This window comes from Battus philenor, unplaced genomic scaffold (genome assembly GCF_028537555.1).
Source record: "Battus philenor isolate CCGP_79_NKW_IND1 unplaced genomic scaffold, ilBatPhil1.0.hap1 SCAF_28, whole genome shotgun sequence".
In the NCBI taxonomy this organism is placed as follows: domain Eukaryota; kingdom Metazoa; phylum Arthropoda; class Insecta; order Lepidoptera; family Papilionidae; genus Battus; species Battus philenor.
The window spans coordinates 4,040,156-4,064,990 of NW_027181691.1; the positions used below are offsets into that span (position 1 = coordinate 4,040,156).

The window sequence follows — 24,835 nt, forward strand, 5'->3', positions numbered from 1 at the left end:
TTGATTTGACCTTCGAAGCGTAATCAACAATCGGAATCATCTGATCACACAAACAAATTAGTTAAAACCGCCGCGAGTGCTATGATACGTTGTTTATTCGTTGTGATAAAGAAAAAAAACCTTTGCGAGAACCTTTTTAATGCTACAAATTTAGCGTAGTAGTGAAATAATCAGAATAAAAGGTTAAAACTATCGGCTCAAACATTACAATAACCAAACACTGGCACTATGCTGTTATCACATTAATAACACTAAAACTAATAACCAAACTAAAGACAAAAACATTGAATTTACCGTCGGAGTTCGAACGATAAAACATCTTCGACTTATTTCCAAATCCCGAATCCGATTCGCCCTTGTCTATCGGGCGCTAAAAGTCACCACTTACCGGCCATGACAAAGCCCAGCACAAAAACTTTAAGAAGTTCGATAGTTTTATTACACAATCACTTTAATATTTTATTAAAACATCACACACAACTGCCGATGAAAACTGATTAAAATCATTTCAACATTACATCGGTAAATAGCAATGGCGCTCAGAAAACTCTGAAATAACACAATTATTACTGCAGAGAACAGTGTTGCCAATATAAATCTACTAAAACGTACTATAAACACACTTACCATTATTGCGATAGAAATAAAAACAAAGTCGCGTTCTTGAAAAATACTACTCTCAAAAAATAATTGTAAAACTAAAGCATATTCAATAGTCTCACATGAAGAAAGGCCGATAAAAAATCTCTTTGTCAAAAAATCGTTTATCAAAAAATTACGAAAAATTGAACACTTGTTCAGAAAAAAATGTGTTTAAGGGCTGCAAATCCAGGAAATAATTTTTTTATCAACTAAAAACGTTCTATAAATAATTGTCTTGCATTACTACATGCAAGTAAAAAAAATAACAAATTGCGTCTTCATCGAGATAATTCTTGATAACGGTCAATCAATTTAAAAAATCAATTTCTAATATATACCAATAATCTTCCAAAGTAGCAACATTTTTTCTTGTACGTCAAAATACATAAAGCGGTTGTAAAACAGTTTCAAAGAGCACGCATTTCAAGCAACTTCTAGTGCTGCCATCTATCGTTAGATTCTTTACCAATCTGTGTAAGGCTGTTTAACAGCATTATTTAACGAATTCTAAATATTTTAAACTTGACTTTGTAACGAACTTTTATTATCATTTCTGTTTACGTTATTTTCAGACGCGACCTTTATTAATATTTTTATAATAATGAGTAACATATTTAAATACTATGAATTATTATATTTTAACCGACAAACACATTTCTTAAATTTATCAACTGTTTGTTTTTATCTGTAATATTTTATTGACATTATAGTGCTCATTCATACTGAAGGTCGTCCACGATTAAACTAAATATCTAATACGCAAATTATACAACGTTCGTCGATAATGACCGATGAATATATGTTCGATCCAGTATGTAAAAGTTTTCTTAATAAAGTACATGTTTTAGTTATTGTAATAGTTATTGACAGTTTTTAATGAGTCTACCGTACTATATTAGCAGGACATGTTACTAGTAGATAATACTTTACTTATCTCTTTATTTAGTGATAATGGGCCAAGAATTAGTTCAAATACTATGTCGTTTGCACAGTACGGACGCGTCTTGTTTCTTTTATGACTGTTGTTCATGTTTACTCTACGACTTGCCGAGTTTTGGACTGTTCTTTTTTTTCTCGTGATTTGGCGTGTTCTTGCTTTGATTGCTGTTTAATTTGTTACACATAAAGAGTTTTACGGACAATACAATACGGATAGCATACATCGTAAAACCTAGCAACATTTAGATTGGAACGATATTTTTTTAGGATAAAAAAGCGCATCTCAACGTTTTTGAACTATGTTAAGGCCTATTACTATATTTTTTTTCTTAACTCTCGTTACAAACCGCAACTATTAGAGCTCTCTTATAGTTGCGGTTAATTCTATCTGGCGAATATAGTGTAAACATTACTGAAATATATATTTTTTGCGCCTTATAATATTGTAAAGTTTATATAGTATACGTTCTCCATTTAAAAAAATAAGAAAACGACATTGTTAAAAAATACTACTTTAAAAAAATGTAAAACTGAGATATTCAATAGTCTGTGGAAAAAATGTAGACTAGAATGTAGTTTTATTTTTTTTATTAAAAGAGTTTACGTCTACATAAAAATTAGATTAGAAAAGTGAATTTCTTATCTGAGTGCTGCATATATAAAGAATATTTGTTTAACTAAAATGTTAGTATATTTGTGTTGTTAATGCAATTATTAATATTAAATGTATAAATACATATAAAATTATAGGAATGTCTATATCTATGTTACTTTGTGATAGCTTTGTTTAGATGTAGCTGTATATGTTTATAACAAAAAAGTTTAAAAAAAAAATGTATGATTAGGCAGTCCTCTTCCGATTGCAAAATTATGGGGGACGTCTAAGATCAGCAGTGGAAGTATTACGGCTAAAATACTAATGATGATGATAATTATTATTGTAACTATATATTTGATATAAAATTACAAGGAACAAAAAATATCCGAAGTTATAAATCAGTATGAACGGAATTTATTAAAAATAAATAAATATACGTTATTTAACTATCTACATTAGTCTAATTAAAACGATGTCAAAAGCCAATAAACTTTGCTTATACATGTACCTACCATTATAATAGATATTTACCATTTTTATGTCCATGGTCGAATATTACGCTTAATTTTTGAAGACTGTTCTGTCTGGCCTCAGCAAATAGTCTCCTTTTGTTCTTCGGTGAAGATTGTGTGGCAAGCGGCGATACTACCATAGTCGTGGTTGCCATTTTTGCAACTCATGACATGTAAGACCTGAAAAGAAGTAGCAATTCTATTATATCAATAACTTGTTTTTGTGAAATAAAGTGACTATTGTAAATACGCTTTAAATTGTGATTCATTGTCGTCATCAAGAAGCTGATAATCCAAAAGCCATTTTGTTTGATCTCGCTTACACTGCCGCCTAAGTGAAATTTATATATTTCGCGAATTCGAGTGATCAGAGCGCAGAGTATGCTTAACCTAAACCTCTTATAATATATCAATACTCGATGGCTCGCTGGAAGATACGACTCTGGATACTACATACTATAGTTTTCAACGATTGGGAGACCGCTGTGTTCTTACATCCTATAGGCTGACTAGTCTTCAGGTAACTCTGGAGAGAACCTCGCCTTGGGCCCTGACTCGTCGATAAGTTTCCAGTTTTACATTCAGACTCAAGGGCATCCTAAAGGGCTGAATCTTGACATGGTCGGTTGCTATTACCTTGTTAACGCTACCATTACTTCGGAAAGCGTTAGTGCTGGGAGAAGAACAGCGTGTTATTTGTTTGATAAAAATCTATAATGTTCGGAGGTTAGTGACCTCTGTGATATTTGAAACGCCCTCGACTTCTCCGAGGCCGGTCTGAGTTACTTACACTTGTTACTTAAGCGCTCGAAGATCGCAAGGATAAGGTGAATCGTCATCTTAATGGTACATCAATAAAAAAAATTGTTTTGATTCATCCCTGATTTTTTCATATTTAGAAACATAAAAATAGAAGAGAGCTAATCAATTTTCCTTAAAAATCACGGAGATAATAAAAACAGCTGTGCGTAGTTGTCAAATTTTGACATAAATTGGGGGAATTCCAATACACTAGTGTATAACATTTTATTTTATTTTTATTACAGTATATTAGATATAAAGAAGAAAAAACTTAAAAGCAAGAAGTATCCTAAACAGGTTTATCTTTCCGTATCCGGTGAAATAATAATATGTAGATACCAGATCCGAGACTCCTCCGGGCGTGCTTGAGTAAGTCTTGGACTAGACCCGATACGCCCTGCAGCGGAATCTGCCACTAGGGAAAGTTCAATAAAAATCAATTTTTTCCCAATTTACACGATTAAATGAAAGAATATTACAACATCATTCTGGCCGACATGTTCGTGACGATTAAATCATAGAGCAAGCGTGCAAATCCACTTAAGTAAAGTAAACAGACTAGTTATAGCTCTCGTGACATCAAACAGCCTCTCCGAAACGTCAATAACTCGAGGATTTAGAACGCTTCAGCTAAATTAATATTTACCTTTAATCTTTTAAACTAGATTGAATTTTTTTTTTGAAGGAACATGTGTATTATGGTACTTCTACTATATGTACAATAATCGTAGTTCCATCAATCTAATTATTATGTCTCTTCGATCATATCTCGATTTTTAAACAAATTTACAAATTAAAAAAAAAACTATAAAGTGAGCTCAGTCCGTCGCCGCTTTGATATTTATATACCAAAAACAAAAATATGCCAAAATAAAAACTACAAAATAGAACAAAGGCCTATTACATTAAGAATCGGATTTTAAGTGATATGAAAGCTTCAGAATGATATGATTTAATGCTGCAGTTAGAATATTGTCAAAGAGGTCACAGTAAACCCCCTGTATTCGTCGTGGTGGGGTTGTACCAGATCAGGGCTCGTTTGGAAACCTTTTAGCTTTTAATTGTAAGATGTTGTTACAGTGCAGCTTAATCTGATTCTAATGTTGTACACTAGTGGTTATCATTGAATCAAAACCAAAAAAATTAGATTACCACTGGTCTATGGTTATATATCTAGATGTTAATCTTAATATGTCCTGGCATCATGTTCCCTTCTCCAAAGATCAAGTCAACCACGCGCTTGCGCTGCCCGTATCTTCTTACGCCCTTTACTATGTCAGCGGTCTACCTAGCGGATGGCTTGCATCTACCTGCTCGTGGTTGCCACTTGACCATTTAACCCCAACTGCCTTCCGTTGCACGAGCGATATCTCCCGCCCAGCCACTTCACATTGCCACTTCAGATGAGATTTCTTTGACCTTCGTCGGTGACCTTGGTTTTCTGTGGATCTCCTCATTTCTAATTTGATATCGCAGCTGAGGGTTGAGCATAGCCAACAGAGGTTAAATACTTAGATTTAATTAGATTTTAATAATAATTAACGACTTCGATATATGAAATATGAATTGATAACTACCCTCAATTTCAAAACATTCTCTGTTTCTACCTAGACGTCTTAATTACGGAGTCATTAAGATATATTTCTATATTCCAATATCTGGTTCGTATAAGACGGAATCAGTACGAGTCGGTTTCTATTGAGCTTCGCTCCATGGGTCAGAGACAATGCTCAATTAACTATATTGTGGGGTCCTTACATTGTATTGTCTTAATAACGACTTCGCGTATGTCTTCATATGATATAAAATGTTTTTGTTCGTTTGTATATATTGTTTGATATAGTTATCTGCTATTTCGACTGATTGGATATAAGTGTAAGGACCTGTAAAAAAGGGTGAATGTATAGCTTAGTTGTTAGTAAAACACTTTAAAGCTTTTACTCGTATTTCCAATCACCATATATAAAATATTCACTATGAAATATGTTACATCAATTATTTTTTTCAATTGAAATGTTACTGGCCATTAACTTTTGGCAATACAAAGTCTACAGGCAGAGATAGTAAACAATTAATTTTAATATGTAATAATTCGAATTTTAAAAACACTCTTACTATATTTTTCTCTGCTAAATTCTTCTTACAGTACCCGGCGATAAATATTGCACATCGACCTTTGGAAAGAGAGAATCGGCTAATTTCGGCTTTGTAGAGCACTATCTTTGTACCATACTACCTATGTGACGTTTTGTCAGTCGTATTTCGTTTAAGAGTAAATGACCTATACATTCACCCGTTGAAAGTTTTTATAACTGTAACTAATCACCCAGAATTAAACAATTCTTTTTTTTATATACGAATATATAAATAAATAAAAAGACTTATGCGGGGATGGGTCAGTTGATCGTCACAAAATAACAAATCTTGTATATCTAGTGAAAATAGAAAACATCTTTCCGGTTATGTAATATAATTTATTATTTATATACCTTATCTTGTAATTTTTTCAGAACTCTGCCGACCAGCTCACTAAAGAGCGCGGGGACTGCCTACAGTGTATGTTATTACTCATTTTTTTTCGATAATACCCAAAGTATTTGACCTCTATCTCGTCTGATGCTAAATGATGACGAGGTCTACAATGCTATATGCTTGTCTAGAAGCAACCTATTCATTTACGACTTGAATAATCCTAAGTTATATAGGTAGTTAGCTAGAATCAACGACGCCACTAGGTTGTTCCATATCTTCACTGTTCGCAGTATAAAAGTAGTATTATAGCGCATAGTGAAGGTTGTATGTAAAAACAAAAAAAATATTTACCTAGTTAATTATTAGTTAGAAGGTTTTTAAATATGAAAACCTAAATTAAAAATCTGTTTTGCATATTTCATGTAAATAATAACACTAAGTATTGAAAATCAAGAGATGTTTCTAGAAAATCATTAATTTCCAAGACATCTACAGGGTGATTAGTTATAGGTGTAAAAGTTTCAAAAGCGTAAATACAGTTCCTTTATCAGCCAAAACGCTTTAAAGCTTTCATACCTATTTACAATTACCCTCTATATATTGATAACTCTGAAATATGTTACATTAATTCATTTTCTTACTATTGGAACGCGTCAAGCGATTAACTTCTACAAGTACAAGGTCTGCAGGGACAGATAGTAAAAAATAATTAATAATATGCAAAAATATGGATTTCGTAAACGCTTTGTGGATAGAACATACCATACAATAATTTACAGTAATCTTATATAATCACACTGTGTATATATGTATTAAAAGATAAAAATATCGTATTTAAATATTTTTAATATGTATACTTGTTTCGTAATATTATTGTATTAGGTACGTGATGTATAAGATATAGTATGGATATCATACGCCGCGCTCGACAGTTGGTCTTTACTTCAGAATCTAAAGGCCCAGTAGTCATCTGATCTGCGCTCTATAGGTAATTTCAACTTAACGTCCGCTGTACTTCTCATTTCTGATTAGACGTGCAATCTAATTAGAATGATATATACGTAAGAAAGCAAGACACTAGATGGATCGACGCCTTAGTCGAAGGCGCGAGATGTCGCTGGTTGCAGACAACGCAAGACTGGTCATTGTGGCGATTTTGGTATAAACCTATGCTCTACAGTACCGTCTATCGGCTGACATAATGATGAAGAAAGGAACTTGGGTGAGTCTGTGATAATGAAATATATATTTTTAGATGATTGCGGCATAAAGAAAATATACGAACAGTTTCAAAGGTGCGAGAATAGAGTCAAGGGAAAGTCCTACACGGCAGAAACATGTGAGGAAGAATTGATTGATCTGATGGTGGCTTTAGACCACTGTGTCGCGGAGAAGGCATTTAAAAAGTTTGTGTAACAACATTATATCTATGTGTTATCTTAAATAAATAGGTCTTTTTTAGTTTATTGCTTTTTCCTTTTGAATCCTATATTTATAAGCCGGTAAAGATGGCGAAGATAGCCCCACCTATTAGATGACTGATGTCATAGTCAAGGTCGTAGGAAATGCCTGGATGCGGGTAAAGCTAGATCTTCGTTGCGATTTTTGGTGATGTTTATGTCTTGCAATGAGTGACAATCGGCTGATATGAAAAATATAGAGTTCTTAATCCAAATATTATGTAAGTAACTCTACGGAAATAAGAAACAAATTATTACTAGTTTGTAATTTTACAGTGGTCTTCTATGAAGATCTGACTAGTGCAGTCGTATAATGTTACGCATCGTCTTTCTGTCTTTAATTTTATCATATCTAGCCCATAGGCTCTTAATCCAATTTTTGACCGTTGTAGCTCTAAGATGTTAGATGTTGCCATATATGTCGATTTTGTAATAATATTTTAAATACCTTTCTATTTCAACAAATTGGTTTCTACGTAAGTACTCAAATATGATAATTTGATCGAAGTATTTTGGGAGTATATCGATGTGATTTTCAAGAAATATGCGAACAGAATCTTTAGATCAGTTATCAATCAATTCTGAACAAAAATTTTAACCTAAAAAGTATTATAATTTTGGTTACCTAGTGAATTTTGCGCGATAGCATTAGCCGAAACGCTGTAAGTAAAGTTCAACAGAATAATAGGTTAGTATCGTTTTGTTAAATTTTAATTTTGATAAAGCATTTTCGAAGTTATTTCTGTAAAAAAAATATCGTAATTTGATAAATGAATCAAATTCATGTTCCAAATAACAGAATCTTCGGAACATCTTATAACGTTTCCTTAAAAAATTTATACGAACGAAAGATCGATAGCATCCATCTATCGAGAGTCGGGTCTGGTTTTACGAGCGCGTCGAGACCCCGGCGACTGGGCCACGAGATAAGGTCACGGGGATAATAGCCACGGTCGAAAGGAATTCCTCCATTATTTATATCGCTCACATGCCTCCTGTTACGATATCCAGATGTATGTGGATTCTTTGTCCGGTTGTGAAAATTTAATAGCTTTGACATTAATTTGAGCTTAGGTTGTTACTTGGTCGTAATCAAACTTGACAAGGATAAATTGAAATTTATTTATTTAATACAATCTTTATAATATATGACATCGAACCATGATATTGTAGACAAAGTTAATATAACTCTATTTCAATCGCACTTTTGAATTGTAAATAAATAACTTTTTTAGCACAAATAATTAATTTTTCAATATAATTAGAATCTCCCTATCTATCTCTCACTTTCTGAGTGTCGTTACTTCTCCAATAACTTTTGGTTCTATGACCAACACAAGAGTTTAGGTACGATTTTTATTAGAAAATGAAGAAGGTGCCAAGTCGTGTGGTAAACCAGGAATACCTAACGTAATACCAGGATAAGACGTTACGCGTAAAAATATATATGTTAACCGGCATTTGATATGTAAACATATCCGTATCTCGCTATTACTAACCAAAAAGAAAATTTACGTATTTTACGTTAATTTCTCCATCCAGAGAATATAGTATAGAAAAATTATAATATGTAATATGTATGTAAAAATTAATATTCTTGTACCAAAAGAAAAGGCTGTAAATTTCAGGTCAACATCTTTTGTCTTTATTATCAGCAATTTATCTTATTTTATCATAATACTAGATAAAAGAATTAACAATTACAAACTTAAATAATAATAACGTATTTTATTCTCACAAAGACATTTGGTACAAACGGAGTGGTCAATGACATTTTAAGTTCTACTTTATCATATATCATAGTTTATTATATATTATTTGACTTATTTAAAATACGTTCTAGTGTTTTGATCCATGTTTCAATTTGTTGTATTTATCTGCTTTACTGAAATTAACGAATACATTCATAGAAATTACATATTTGTCATACACCAACATCGACATGTTACACAACACGACTACGTTGAAAATTAAAGAATTATTATGGGGCAAGCACATTTTGTAACTACCTTACTGATAAAAATTAATCGTTGAGGGTAGTCGAAAATTTATATGACTACCCACCAAGGATATAAATAGAGACCCCGGCAGCACAAACAGAGAACCGTCGCACGTGTGCAGTATCTCTGCAAACCTGATATCACACTTAATAAATCCCACTGAGGATATTTCACCGACATACATACAGGGTGATTTGTTATAATTACTACTACTGCCGTTCATTTGTTCCCTGATTGTGACACAAACAACGGTGATAACGTATCTTTATTATATTTTTAAGACAAATAATTTAATACGTTTATTTATCTGTAATTATAATAAAAATTAAGAATGTCAACATCGTTAGAAAGTGTTGTTAATTGCCTTATTTAACTTTTAAATTGTTTTGAAAACGAATGTTTACTTAGCATGAATAAATTCAATATCCTACACCAAATCCAAACACACTGAACTTATATTATGAAAAGTTAATAAAAAACATTACTTGATCGCATATATTTTTGCAATTTATATACCTACGAGAGAAAGCAATTATCTATACACAAGTACATTATTTATTGCAAATTGCATATCAAAACTGTAAGTAATTACAATTGTAAAGGGACATGTAGATATTTCTTTTATTATATTAAATCTAAAACTAAAATACATCACGTAGTCTTAGCAGTTCTCAGTTACCTACTGTAATAAGACGAAATAAGTTAATATAACTTAGGTAATTTCTATGGCCATACTATTGTGATAAATAGTAAAGTGAAAGTATCCTGTAAAACTCCCGGGCATTAGGAAGACAGATAGTTTTTTTTTCTAGTTTGGTAGACATATGCCAAGAGTCTCGTTGTCAAAAGGTTTTCAAGTTACACATGTTGTGACATAAAAACCAAATCGAAGAAGTTCTTGAAGAAAAAAGAATATTCCGTCTGATTTGAGGACTGAAAAAAAACATTTGCCAAAAGTACGTTTTATCGGACGGGGATTACTTTGAAGGAGATGAAATTAATTTGGAAGAATAAATAAACAATTTACATTTTATTAACAAATTCACCTTACTTTTTGATCGTAGTATTATATATGGAAACCAAATAAATTAGTTTATATGGTGCAATACTTAAGAACACTGTATTTTTCTTTATGATAATAAAATAAAATTAAAAAATCAATTAGGCATGCTTTAAAGAATATCAAAATAGAATAATTGAAACAGCAATTTATATTCTCAAAACGCAATGTAAAAATTTTATATAAATTATCCGCCAAGATGGCCAGTTCAAAAAGTAAAAAACTTTAGTAACAAATTATTACTACTTGAGTAATTTATATAATGATGGACTAAATCCATATAAACACATCCTAAAGCCACTCAATGCTATAGTTTTCAATAATTTTTTATTTTGTTTTGTTTTTTACCACAAACCCGGGTGGTTTATTGTGCTATCTCATCATAATTGTAAATCTTTGTTTATAATGATAAACGAATGAAAAATAATGTTATTATCGTATATAATTAAACAGTGAGCTGTAGTAGCCCAGCGATAGTGGACTGAGTATCGCGATCGTAGGGTGCTGGTTTGGTTTACGATATAATCGGTAAGGAGGACAGGTTTTATATAATTCACACTTTAATTTTATAGGATTGTCATTGCTCACAAACAAATTTCCTGATGATGGTCAGCAGAGTCCTCTGTGGTCAATAATACTACACTGCGATCGCCAACCCGCCTGCCAAGCGTGGCGATTATGTTATATCCCCCTTAGATACCTTTGGAAGAGGCCTATAGCTTGAAGTGGGCGTCTATAGTCTGAAATGTCGCCGATTACGAATTATTCGGGTTAAGTTATTAATTAATAAGTCTAAGATAAGTAAACGTAATAAATAATTAGTTTATTATAGTCGTGACTACATTTGATTCTCAAAATAATTGACAAGCATTTACTAGATCTTACTTTTTTCCTCCAAAATTTAACCGTATCTGTGACCGCAACATGTATTGAGGTCATTTAAGTGGTGAATAAATTATTTATTCTATTAGCGGTAAAATAATAAAATGTTTTTTAAATGGTTATTCCCCGAGACACAAAATAAACACTATATGCCCCACAGACGTGATGTCGATTATTGAAACGTCAATAATGCTAATATTAATAACAAACTAACGTATACATGCGATAGAATATCACGGTGCGGTTTAACCGCTGGCAAGGTCAGTTAACTAAATCTATTTAACTGTGCCTAGGTAATATTTCACCTTTACACCTTGACTGTGACAGGTCAAGTGCGCCGGACTTTGTCGTGCAATTGGTCACGTTTATTGCAACTATACTAACTAAGACATTAAGGTCTTTAGAAGACGATGCAAGCTTTCAATCCGATCTACTGGAAATCCATGGGGAAGGCATATGTCCAGCGGTGGACGTCTTATGGCTGCAATTATAATGATGATGATTGCAACTATGTATTTTATTCGCGGCATTAATAGTTCTATAACTCATTTTTCGTGATGACGTCTCATTGCGCGGTGAATAGTAGACAAAAATATAATCTTTTCAGTTTGAAAGTACGCATGATTTAAAATTTGCACATAGTCAAATATGCTGACGTAATTAAGAGACATAAGATGAAAAAAAAATGTACCATGATGGTACATAATGTGTGTTACATCCTGCCCAAAAATGTTTCAGAAAAAATAAATAACGTAATGATAATGCAGCAAGAAAAATCTTATTGTAATATTTATAATATTAAAAAATACCATTTTATATCTATCACAGACTATACTGCCAGATGTTATTCATCTGCTGCATTATAGAAAGCATTTATACATATATATATATATATATATATATATATATATATATATATATATATATATATATATATATATATATAAATATATATCCCACCGACACTTCTGCTCCGTGAACTCAGTTCCGATGAAGTCTAAAAGCCCCCGGGCTAACAGCATCCACTTCAACCGAAACCAAGTAGTAAGTATAATTGCGTTCCGTATGAAACAATTCACACAACAATCTTTCATTTAATACAGTGTCCTAAGTCTTCTTCATACAAACATTTATAAAATGATGTAAAGTCTGGCAACGAGGTTTGTAAAAGTCATTTATGGCTCAACAGAGTGGGGAAGAACAAGTTGATTGGTTATTGGTATAAAAGCTTCTAAGCGATGAATATTTGGATCAAAAATCAATGGTTTCAGAAATAAGAAATAGCATAATGATATCATATTTAAATTAATTATTGTTTACAGGGACAAATTGGAAATAGGTGTAAAAACTTTAAAGCATTTTTCTGACCCCACTTATGACCAATTATCATAATGTGTAAAGCGTCACTTAAAATCGTTCCATATAAGGAGTTGTTTACATTTAATATTTCGCATATAAATAACTGCAATTTTACAAGGACTAAATCCATATAAAAGTAAATATACACTAAAATTATTGATAAAATTAAAGAAATATTAATATAGAATTATCATACCAGAATATGAATTTAAAAACAATTGATTCACAGCTACGATACGTATTGCAAATCTGCAATTCTGTGTTACAATGACTTGCATTTTATATAAAAAAAATATATGACTGCGTGTATTACTGTATAATTGTATGTGTACAACAATAATCATAGTATTTTATATAAAGAAATGCGACATACGACAGACATCAGAATGACAATAACTCGCGGTGTCTGTAAGATTTTTAATCCAACAGATCAACAAAAAAAATTAAAATAAAGTCAACGGAGGAAACTTCATAGATTCCCATTAGGCGGTCCTACGGTTCGAAGCGACTAGCATGCAGTGCCTTACGACTCTGGGCTTGCCCATACGGCCTTCAAATGCTTCTAAAATGATATAAGAACCTGATGCGTATAAGCTTCTGCTGCGGAAAAAAATCAATATAAACACAAATTTTACCATTGGATGGAAGTTATTTATATCATATATACAGGTGATTAGATATAGGTGTAAAAGCGGTGAAAACATGGCAACATTTGCCAACAAAAACGTTTAAAACTTTTACAATTACTTCCAATCATCATATATAAAGTGTTCACTTTGAAATATGTTAAATTAATTATTTGTTTTCTTTCCGTATGAAAGATTGCCAATTGCCAATTGCAATTCTGGAAGTACATAGTGTGCAGGGGCAGCTAAATCAGTTTTTCTTACTATATTTATGCAAAGCATCAAATTGGCTACACGTTCCTCAAAAGCTACATAAATAACCAATCAACCTGTATAACCAATAATTTTATTAATAATGTAATATTTATGTACAAGACCGCAGGAATAAGTTAGTATGTTGATAAATAAACGTTGTAAATTCTTTATCATTTTACTGAATTGTTCATATGGCTATACATACGTGCATTGGGGCAGTGTGTCAAGGTCCACGTGCCGGTGGCGTTTTTACAGCGCATTGCAATAATTTATTAGTGTAAGGCACTTCCAGTTCGCAGATATATCAATGACACTCCTTTTTACTACAATTAACCATCGAATTAATTCTTTGATATTTATATAAAGGTCACAATAATGGTAATCAAACATCGGTGTTTACTGAGATGGTAAAGTCAAAAATTTCAACTTGCCAGATAGCAACGGAGACAAGTATATTTGGAATAAGAAAGAAAGACAAAACATGAAGTAAACATTTTAGAAACAAAATAAAATTTCAAGACGCTCTTATCAAAGCACTAAAGTTTAAATGGCATTAAGCAAGCTTCATTAGCCGAATGATAGACAAAAGATCACATCAAATACAACAAAGTCACCAAACCAAAGAAACGAGGAATGAATGATATTCTTGAATAGAAAGATCTAGAATGATTAAGAATCGATGATAGATCTAGAATAGATCTTTATCAGTGAGGTATTCACGATAATTTGAAACAAATTACTTCTAGCAATGATAACCCAAAAAAATATTTACTAATGTCATTAAAAATGTAAAATACCGCATGGAAATAAAAGGAAAATATTTATTTATTATACAGCGCACATCAATTATATGGAAATACGTTCGGTTATTTTTTCGATTTAAAAATAAAACTACGAAGCATAAAGTAAGCTTTTTAACATATTTTGATTTTTTTTAATTTTTATCATCTCACCCGATCTCATTAAAATATTTTTCTAAGAGAATTAAACGTTCATATTTCTTTATATACTGTATTTTTAATTTTAAATCAATAATTTTTTTGTCTATAATATAATATATAAAAGTGATCCATCACTTTGACATTAATACGTCAAGAGGAGAATGTCAGGAAAGCCTAATTTGATTGAAACTAGTATCAATTTCAGCTCCGCTTTATGAATGAAGCTTGGTTTCTAAATAAAAGCGCATTGGTCTGAGAAGAGATTTAAAAAATCGGGTTTTTCTTCTGTAATCACTTCACCACGCTTGACCGAATTTGTAAATGTCTCAATTATTTTTCGTATCGATGACTATTTTCATTTATATAGAAAAGATATTACGATTGCTCTTATTGAACTGAACATTGCAAGAAACTTATTTCATGAAGATCAACTTGGCGATCCTCCATCTTAAATCAGGTGAGTCACACAGCATGTCGGTGTTGATGGGAAGGTACATTAAACCCATGAACCAGAATTCTCTGCATATTTTACAGACCTGAGTCATTTTCACTTTGCAAACATCGCAGTGTATAACATGAGGTTAAAAGATCATTAACACCTTTACAACTTATTATCTCGGTGTTTTTTTAAAAAGATATTTCTATGGGGAGATATTTTAGATGTATCCATTTTATTGGCCTGGGTGGAACCTCAGAGGTACACAAGAGACTTGACGGGGATTCACGTTGTTGTGACAAAAAAATGGGAGTCCACAATTCGTAAGCACGGGGCTACGAAAATTTATCTACCTTCGTAAGCCTACAACTAAAATATTGGCTTGCTTTCATCTATCTATGCAGGCAGGTAATATGTAAAAATGTTCAGTAATTTTACTTGTGAATCTAAGTGATTGTAGTAGCAAGGCGTCACATATTACACGTTGTCTTTATGGGACGTCAATGTAAAGTCAAAACCAAAAAATTGGTAAGCGATGATCAAAAATGTATACCACAGTGGCTTGAGTTTTTGAGGAAATACCACTAGCCTTTCGTGCTGAAAATTATCTAAGATTAATTGCATGCCCTACTTATACCCAGCTCAGCGTTCATTTATAGGAGACTGCTTATATAATAACATGTTCGCTTAAAGAGACTGAAGTTCTTCATCAACGACTATATCATCATAATCATCTTTTCAGTCGTAACACGTCTGATGTGCCTCCTTATATTTCCAAAAGGACCGGTAGGTAGCGTCCTGTATCAACATTATCCGACTCCCTTAACATTTTATGCACTGTTTTTATATATGATTGTTTATGTTTAATAAACAGGTTCTAGCTCTTTCTGAGAGAAAAATAAAATCAAATAAATTTATTTAAGTAGGTATTTACAGATAAATTTGTATTGTTAATTAATATTATAAGTAGTAAGCTGCCACCGTTTCGGATTGCTGATCTGCCGAAAAAACCCGTCAAAAAACTAAACAATTACTCTTTTTGTAAAATAAATTTAACAATGTATGACTTATTTATTATAATGTCATCTTTGCAAGAAAACAGGGTTTATATACTTTACAGATTGATATTTAATGTCTAACAGACAGGAATGATTAAATATTAACAAAAATAGTCATCTGTTTAAGACGTAATAAGTTGTTATATTCTTCCCAGGGCCGGTAAGTTTTGAGGCAATAACAACAAGCAGTCCAAATTAGAAGTGTGTATATTCATCTGAGCTTCGTCCATATTAATACAGATGTAAATGAATAATTTTATTTCTGTGGAATAATCCTTTTCGATGCGCCGCTAACGATAATGTAATGTTGCTCCTACATGCCTTTATAGCTAACACATGTTTACCGACCATTGTTAGACAAACGTAACCAGTGCCGTCGATGTACATGTGGTAGGAAAATTGTTACTGGTTATATCATCAAGCATAAATACCGTTGCCAAACATACAAAAAAAGTAAAAAAACTACGCCGCGACATTGTTAATAATACAGTAAATAACTGTTTACTTTACTTTCATATAGAGATTTTTCCAGTCGAACGTCATATCGGCAGAATAACTCGCAACAATCAGTCATTTACTATACCCGTTTAAGAAAAAAAAAAATTCTTTCCAATATCATGCGATCAGTCCACAGACTATAAACTTGTATTTATATGTTGACAGATAAAAGACGGTAAGATCATATTGCCTACTAGGAATATTATCTAATATATAAAATTCTCGTGTCACGGTGTTCGAACTTGAACTCCTCCGAAACGGCTTGACCGATTTTTACCAAATTTTACATGAGTATTCAGTATATCTGAGAATCGGCTACTATCTATTTTCCATACCCCTAAGTGATAAGGGTGGTCCACCCCTAAATTTTATTTTTAATTTTTTAGACAATTTTTTTGGTTTTTATTTTATAATGATACAGCATACAAAAATACATACAAACCTAAATTTTCACCCCTCTACGATCAACCCTTGTCTTACATTTGTTAATTAAAAACTTTAATTTTTTTTCCAAAACAACGTTTGCGGGATCAGCTAGTACTATATATAATTAGTATTTCGCTGACCAAACATTGTTTTTTCTTCAACCGATGCATTGTCTCGGGAACAGTCAGTTGCAAGGCGAGTTGGATTATTGTCAAACATCCCTTCATATTTCATGCTATTAGCCTCGATTTCTAGTTGCACAGCGTTTATTTTGGACATTTCGTACATTTCTGACATTCTAAGAAATCGCAGAGCGTTGGAAATTTAGTTAAGAATTTATTTCTGATTTCTCAGATTTATACTTATGCTGGACTTACATTCTTAGCTCTAGAGTTGAAATTTCACAGATTTAGAAAGATAATTCAAATCGTACAAATGCTTCCTATATTAAGCGAATTTCGCTCATCAAAACGAAAAGTTTCATGAAAAAAGTAACATATCTTCCAAAAAGGAGAGTAGTCACTTCTTGTCCTAGTCACTTCCTGGAACGTCGTCCCATGCGAGATAAGAGCTCGGATGGCTCATTGATCCACTATGTACTTCTTTCTCACTCTAACAAAAAATATGAAGTGATTATTTTAATACTATTTTATAGCTAAATGAAATTGAAGACACAACTTTCTCAATTCAATTTAAAATATCTTTGTTTAAGTACGCATATGTTCCTTTGAATCGTCGATTATTTTAACATAAAGTTGTAATATCGACTAACCTTACTTGTGTACATTATAATATCATGAATGTAAACGAGTGTACAAACCAAGTTCCACGCATTTCGATCAACTAAAACTTTTGAATGCTGTAATAAAATTTAGTTAATATTATACTTTTAATTTTAGATTTAAAACTAATAAAAAATAATCTTAAAAGAATGGTACCATAACAGCGCACACAACAAACAATTAAATGGCGTCTCTCTAACACAAATGTCCAATTTTATAAGCGATGTATTCAATATAACCTTTCAAAACTTTCCAAAGACTAAAAATAGGTCTAGGCCTAAACGTATTCAGCACTAATCGGCTAAAATTGTAAATTCCTATGAGGTCACCTTGATTGATCTAAGGAAAGCTTGGCTGGGAACGTTGCCACGTCTAATTCTGTATCGGCTTAGCACAAATCCCCCAAAAGGGGCAGCCACACGTTAAGCATTTACCATTCCAATTCGAGGTTGAACAGGGTGAGGACAAGAGGGTCGAACCATGGTTCTGTTACCATAACTAGACCAAAAGGTCTCCTAATATTAATAAGGACGCAAAGTGACCGAATAGTAACCTAAATAGTCCAGCGATTTGATAAGTTGAAGTAGCAGTGGACGGGAAATCGACAATTGGCTGCGGCCTTAAGGTTTTGGAGTAGAAATCACAGACCGACAAGCGCCACATAGGTGTACACCTAAAAGGTGGATAAACTAACGTCCAACTTATTTTATTCATTTTTTATTTAACATTTTTTATTGTACACGTTAAGATACATTTAATAAGTTTTACAATAATATACAAAAAAGTACAATGGGCGGTCTTATCACACAAGGCAATCTCTTACAGACAACCATAGTATGGAAAAAGTAAAAGTACTAATAATGGGTAGTTTACTTGTACAGAAAATACATATTACGTCCAGTTGTGGACGTCGCGTAGCTAAAATGTTGGTGATACTTTTTCCTCGTAAAAATATGTATTTTATAACTTACACGTACCGGTCTAATATATATACATATATACAAAAAACAGCCAATTATTTATATTAGTTACTTGAATACTACGGATATACCTCAGTGGGTCGATTTAAAATGATTTTTAATGATTTAATTGTTTTTTAATCGTTTCAAGCGTACGCGTGCCTACGTGTAACGATTATGTTAGCTCTCGCGAGAAGACAATTTGTGACGTCTTTTCGTCGTCTCGACAATTAGTGAGCCTTATTTAATTACGTTAATTAAATAGTTGGACACGTTAAGATAATTTTTAATTACTTCAACTGAATTGGCCAAAGGTTTCCTGTTAACTGTGTTTAGCGACTAGAGTTTAACCCTCTCGCACAGAGTCATCTGAATGCAATGCAAGATTTCGATGCGAAATGTAACGTTAAAAGCAAATTTTAAATAATTGTAAATGTTACATAGGGGGGCATAAGAATTCACACCTCTCCAGAACCTTAAGGCTCCAACGGCCATCTGTTGTACACGCTACGTGGCTTGTGCTGTAAAGTAAAACAGAAGGCAATAAGGATACATTTGAGAATCATAGGATTACAAGGCAAGGCATTACTTAATGTTACGATTCTTTCAGATAGCGTCATTTAGATGCAATCATTTCAGTGTCCTATTTTGAAGGTTACATCAGTAAAATTACTTAGATTTTTACTGCCAAATGCTGTTTATCCTTTGGCATATATGATTTCACCGGGTTAGAGATATCAGAGCTCTTTAGGTTGATACTCGAATCTGGTTGGCAAGTCGGACGCAATCCAGTTCATGATTTTGTATTTCAAAACTATGTGGTAATATCCTATTGTTTGGCCAGAATACACTTACTATCATTTTATCTCCGTTGAACTCGACACCATCATCATCATAAGGCATAGGTCTGACTAAAAATTCACTACAATGATCGATCTTGCGCTACCCGTATAGAACGAATTCCCGCAATCTTTACTATGTCGTGACACCATTGGATAGAAAAAAAAATAAGTACGCCTTCCGTATCTGGAGTCGGGCGATAGGAGTACAATAATAATAGAACTAGCGAATATTGATTCATCGACTTTATTAAGGAGTTCGAAGGTCAACGAGACGGCATGCGCGCAGGAGGTCACGCGGCAATTCCTATTACGTTTACCTAAACCTTACTTGACACTCGATGATCACGTTTTAAGAGACCTTAGCACTAATAAGAATTAATTAATAATTAATTAAGTACGTATATCACGTCGTATTTCAATTTTTTACAATTTTCCGTCTATCAACAATACTTACTGTTCTATCAAAATAAATAGCAACAGAGTGTTTATCTATAGGTGTAAAAGCTTAAAAGGGGGTAAATACACAGCTCATTTATTGACAAATAATGAGTGGCACAACCAATCCGAAAGTCAATGTTTTCAAAAATAACGTAATGACGTTTTCAAAATTCGAATTATTTCGTATTAAAATTAAAAGGTTTTATAATACCTAAACTAAAAATATTTTTGTATTATTTAATGGAATAAGGCGTTATTTTGGGGAAATACATCCTTTGTATGAAAAGGACCAATATTCAGCCACTTCCGCACATGCAGTGGTAGTCGTGCAACAAAGTACACCGCCCGCCAGCCCGCTGATAAATGCGCATGCGGCAAACAATGCGAATTACACAACCACCACCGTCAAATCACTCAACACGTGTTTCATCCCTCCACGGGACATCTTCAGGAGTTATGTTACACCGATTAGTGCCAAATGACTCTGTGCACCTGCATGCGCATTCATGAGCTGGCTAAATATTGTTCCTTTTCTTCCTTATTTACGTATTACTTGGAGAAATATTAAAAAAGGTAAATAAAGCTTTAGTTAGCATTCGCAGTGGTAGACCGGAGGTAGAGGACTGAGACTTGCGACCGTAGGTACGTAGGATCGTCCTTTGTGTATTAATTATAAACGATTGTCTTGCTCCTAGCAGGGGACCAATATAAAATCTCTTCAATTTTTGTGGTAATCAAATATGATATATATGAATTTCATATTGATAAACGCAAGTCTAAATCAAACTGTTTTGTATTTCAAAATAATTAGATGTTAATTGCAATTGTAGACTTTCCTTAGGCGTTTTTAAAATAATGCTTAAAAATCTATGTTATACTTGTTTATTTAATTAACTTTAAAACACATGAAAAGTTAATTATAATTACCGTCCTGTCGCTTCCGCAACTGTAGTGATAAAGGCCTGGAAACCGCGTTTTAAGAGCGCACGTGAAGTTTTAAGTTTTGACAATCTATGTGAAATACGATGTTGCAACGAGTCACACCAAATTCAATTTGAGTGACATTTTGGATTTGTTTTTGTCATTATATTATGAAAAATATTGTACATATTACACTGTTTGTATCCTGTACTACAATAAAATTAAAAAAAAAAACTTGAAAATTAAACAATAATTGTTTTTGGCTAGCCGTAATAACCTAACGTCGCCACCAATTGTAAGAATTAGTAGCGTAAATTAGAAACGTCTTTATCATAACTCTCATTGTAGTATAATGCGTGACTATTTCTCCAAAAGCTAGTACGAAAATAATCATACTGAATGAGTTTATCTTGTAAGAGAACTAAACAACCGTCGTTAGCTAAGCGAACTATTCTAGTATCACGCTTTAAGAGAATGTTGCCGTAAAAACTATTTCCTTGTTTTTTTGCTTGTAGTAATTACAGTTGAATTAAGTTAGCGCCAATTACTTGTTAGTTTCAATACTAATTATGGTCAATCTTATAATAGAAACTGGGCCTTTTTGGTATCCTAAAATGATAATTTTAAGTCTTTGGAATCTCATTCTTTGGTACGTTCGTCGGAATTCGATAACCAATCGGTCTTGTCGGAAACGAGTCCGAATCGTATACAACAGAGGACATGTACTCCTAAATAGACCAGGTAGAAGCGTTGATGGAGTTTCTTCCGCCATTTCTTCTCCCAATGTTGACACTTTCCGAAGTGATAGTATTGTTATAAGTCAATAGGAACAGGCCAAGTCTAGGTTCGGTTCTATTGGGCGCCCTTGTATGAATGCTAAATAAGTATTATTGACGAGAGACAGCTTAAACCAAGGTCCCCTCAGTGCGACCCTTGACCCTATTCAGTCCGTGAAGCGTTCGCCGAAGTGATCTAAGAACTTAAATGAAATTGTAGTATATAGTTGAGACTTCCCTGGGCCCTCGTTACTTTACCATGCTGAGGATTAAAGGAGTCATGATGGGCAGTTACTAGAAATAGGTCCAGGTCTTCAGCACAGCTACCTCGTACCAGAATAAGTGTACGTACCAGATATAAATGCCAATGGTTATATATCATCAAAAAGTGTTAGCGTGTTAGTACTCCTACAAGTATATAATAAATCTCTTAGGTTAGGTTAGGTCTATGACGATCTTTACATAGTTTTCTTTATTTTTTTATCGTTTCAAACGTAGAACGTCCAGTTTAATATAGGCCTGCCTGCAGTTTTCACAGGGAACGGTTGAAGTGGTCTGCGTCCGTCTTCTGACAACCTGAACATTGTCGTCTGTCCACTTTGCCTATCTGTGGTCGCCAATCCAGGACTTTAAGAGCTCAGCTGGCCTATTCTGTGCGCTTTACGGCCTGCCTATTGCCACTTCAAATTGCTGATTGGGTACGCGTCGGTTATTTTCGTTCGTCTACGGAAATCCGAGCCTAGCCTACTCCATAGCTCGTTGAACGACCTGCCCATGAGTCTAAAAGCGAGAGACCACGTCTCTGACTAGTTATTTTAGTAAATTATATAACATAGAATTGAAAATATATTTAATAATTTAAAATAAGTGCTCATGATTATTGTTTTCATTTTTCTTGTGTTAATATTTTTACATGATACTTCTGACTTTTTATCTACTGTATAGTCTAGGTGTTCCTAGTAGTATCTCTAAACACGCGGAAAGGAAATAATCGGTCGAAGGGCATGCAATAATAAGAAGTGGATATAGCAAATAGTTCGAACAACCTCCTGCGGTCACGTGTTAACAGTCACTTCCGTAGTTTAGTTAACAAATATTTTTATAATAATATAGTCTCTCTATATATCTATATCTCTATATATAGTCTCTTTAGTCTTTATATATATATAAAGACAAAGTATTTATGAAAGTCTATATATATATATATATATATATATATATATATATATATATATAATAGGTTGTCAAATATCTCCCTTCCGCTTTTTTGCTCTTTATTCAATGCTTTATAAAAAGTGTTACAGTGATCGGATTTAGTTCAAATATGCGCCGTTTTGTTCGATAATCTGTTTCCATCTAGACGGCAACTTCATAATACCTCCCTCGTAGAAGCCCCCCTCCTTATTTGCGAAGAACTCGGACAGCCACTTTTCACAAACCTCTTTTGAGTTCAACTTTACACCAACAAGGGCGTTCGCCATGGACAGGAACAGGTGGTAATCACTTGGCGCTATGTCCGGGCTATATGGTGGATGTGATAAAACCTCCCATCCGAGCTCCCGTAGCTTCACGACGCTGGACGAGTCATCAACGAAGTGTGTGGTCTGGCGTTGTCCTGGTGGAACACTACACCCTTCCTGTTGGCCAATTCTGGACGCTTCTGGTCGATCGCCTGCGAATTAAGCGTCTGGCCATATGGGAGCAGCTTATAGTGGATGATTCCCTTTCAATCCCACCAAACACACAGCAAAACCTTCCTGGCCGTCAATCTCGGCTTGGCCACTGTTTGGGACGATTCACCGGCCTTCGACCACGACCGTTTTCGCTTGATATTGTCGTATGTGATCCATTTTTCGTTGCCAGTCACCATCCGCTTCAAGAATGGGTCGAGTTCGTTCCGTTTCAGCAGCATATCGCAGGCGTTGATTCGGTCCAGAAGGTTTTTTTGCGTCAAATCATGCGGCACCCAAACATCAAGCTTTTTTTGTATCCAGCTTTCTGCAGATGGTTTAAAATGGTTTGGTGACTAACTCCCATCTCCTGGGCGATGTCACGAGATGCCACATGCCGGTCTAACTCGATGTAGTCCATGATTTGATCGGTATTTGTCGCCACAGGTCTTCCGCCGGCTGGCTTATCCATGGTGTCGTTTTCGCCGGCTCTGAATCGTCGAAACCATTCCTCCGCGGTTCAAAGTGATAGAGCACCATCCCCCAAAACACCATTAATCTCACGGAACGTTTCTCTAGCGGATTTACCTTTAACGAAGGAAAACTTTAAAATAGCGCGAATTTCGGCGTTAGTGAACTCCATGTTTACACGTCTATAACTGTTGAACGCAATATCCAAACTAATCATGCATAGCGTCGTTTTGTAGGTTATGTCAAGACCTTTCAAATTATGTATAGTATTGCCAGATACGAGCTCTGTAGCGCTTCGTACATAGCCGCGAAATTCAAAAGACAAAAAGGTGGAAGGGAGATATTTGACAACCTTATATACATATATATATATATATATATATATATATATATATATATATAAAGACTAAAGAGGTGAATGTTTAGTTAATTTGCTGTCAATTAACATATGGTATATCCCTATCCAAAAAACAATGTTTTAAAATACAATAAATTACGTTATGATAATATTGTAAGAAAATACGTTTTTGTGTCGCCAGAAGTTATCAAAATAATTAAATAATTATAAATAAAATTTTTAAGAATGATTTCCTTTCAGATGGTGATTAGAAATAGGTACAAAAGCCTTACGCTCTAAAGCTTTTACACCTATCATCAATCATCCTGTAGATGTATCCCGTCATATAAAGTCTGTAGGAACGTGAATCACAGCTCAATGACTGTATATTCAACGAATTAAAATTAAAGTGAACAAATAAAGCCATCTGATATGAAATTGCTTCGATTAGTTCTTAGAAACGAACTTAGGATATCGGCTTACTGACTAATCAATTTAACAACCGACCCAGGGGTTAATAAGCTTGTTTATCAATAACAATGTTTCAACAGTAAACTATAATATGGTAATGTACAAAGTATATAGTCTGTGATTTGAAACCCAGACGACGGCAGCCAAATGGGACAACTGAGGAATGATCGCTACGAGACAGCCTTATGGGGAATGATGTAAAC

General features: G+C 33.5%; 2 protein-coding genes across 7 annotated transcripts in view; one reads left to right on the forward strand and one right to left on the reverse strand.

Moving 5' to 3' along the window:
* tws (protein phosphatase 2 regulatory subunit tws) overlaps positions 1-24,835 on the reverse strand; it is a 56,476-nt gene that overhangs the window by 25,917 nt on the left and 5,724 nt on the right. For 4 of the 6 annotated variants that reach the window (XM_068769560.1, XM_068769559.1, XM_068769557.1 and 1 more), the window contains exon 2: positions 2,711-2,871. In XM_068769560.1, the coding sequence (XP_068625661.1) occupies positions 2,711-2,846 (136 nt within the window). In that variant the 5' untranslated portion in view covers positions 2,847-2,871. The other 2 variants (XM_068769563.1, XM_068769562.1) reach the window with 2 other exon arrangements.
* On the forward strand, positions 1,333-7,428 carry LOC137926034 (cytochrome b-c1 complex subunit 6, mitochondrial-like). The gene is made up of 3 exons (XM_068769565.1): positions 1,333-1,453; positions 6,003-6,048; positions 7,220-7,428. Exons 1-3 carry the CDS (start codon positions 1,427-1,429, stop codon positions 7,378-7,380), a joined length of 234 nt encoding a protein of 77 aa, XP_068625666.1. The 5' UTR covers positions 1,333-1,426; the 3' UTR covers positions 7,381-7,428.

Coding starts and splice junctions, on each gene's coding strand:
- LOC137926034 (XM_068769565.1), top strand. CDS start 1,427: ATGACCGATGAATATATGTTCGATCCA. Junction 1,454..6,002: donor ATGAATATATGTTCGATCCA/GTATGTAAAAGT, acceptor TAATTTTTTCAG/AACTCTGCCGACCAGCTCAC. Junction 6,049..7,219: donor GCGCGGGGACTGCCTACAGT/GTATGTTATTAC, acceptor ATATATTTTTAG/ATGATTGCGGCATAAAGAAA.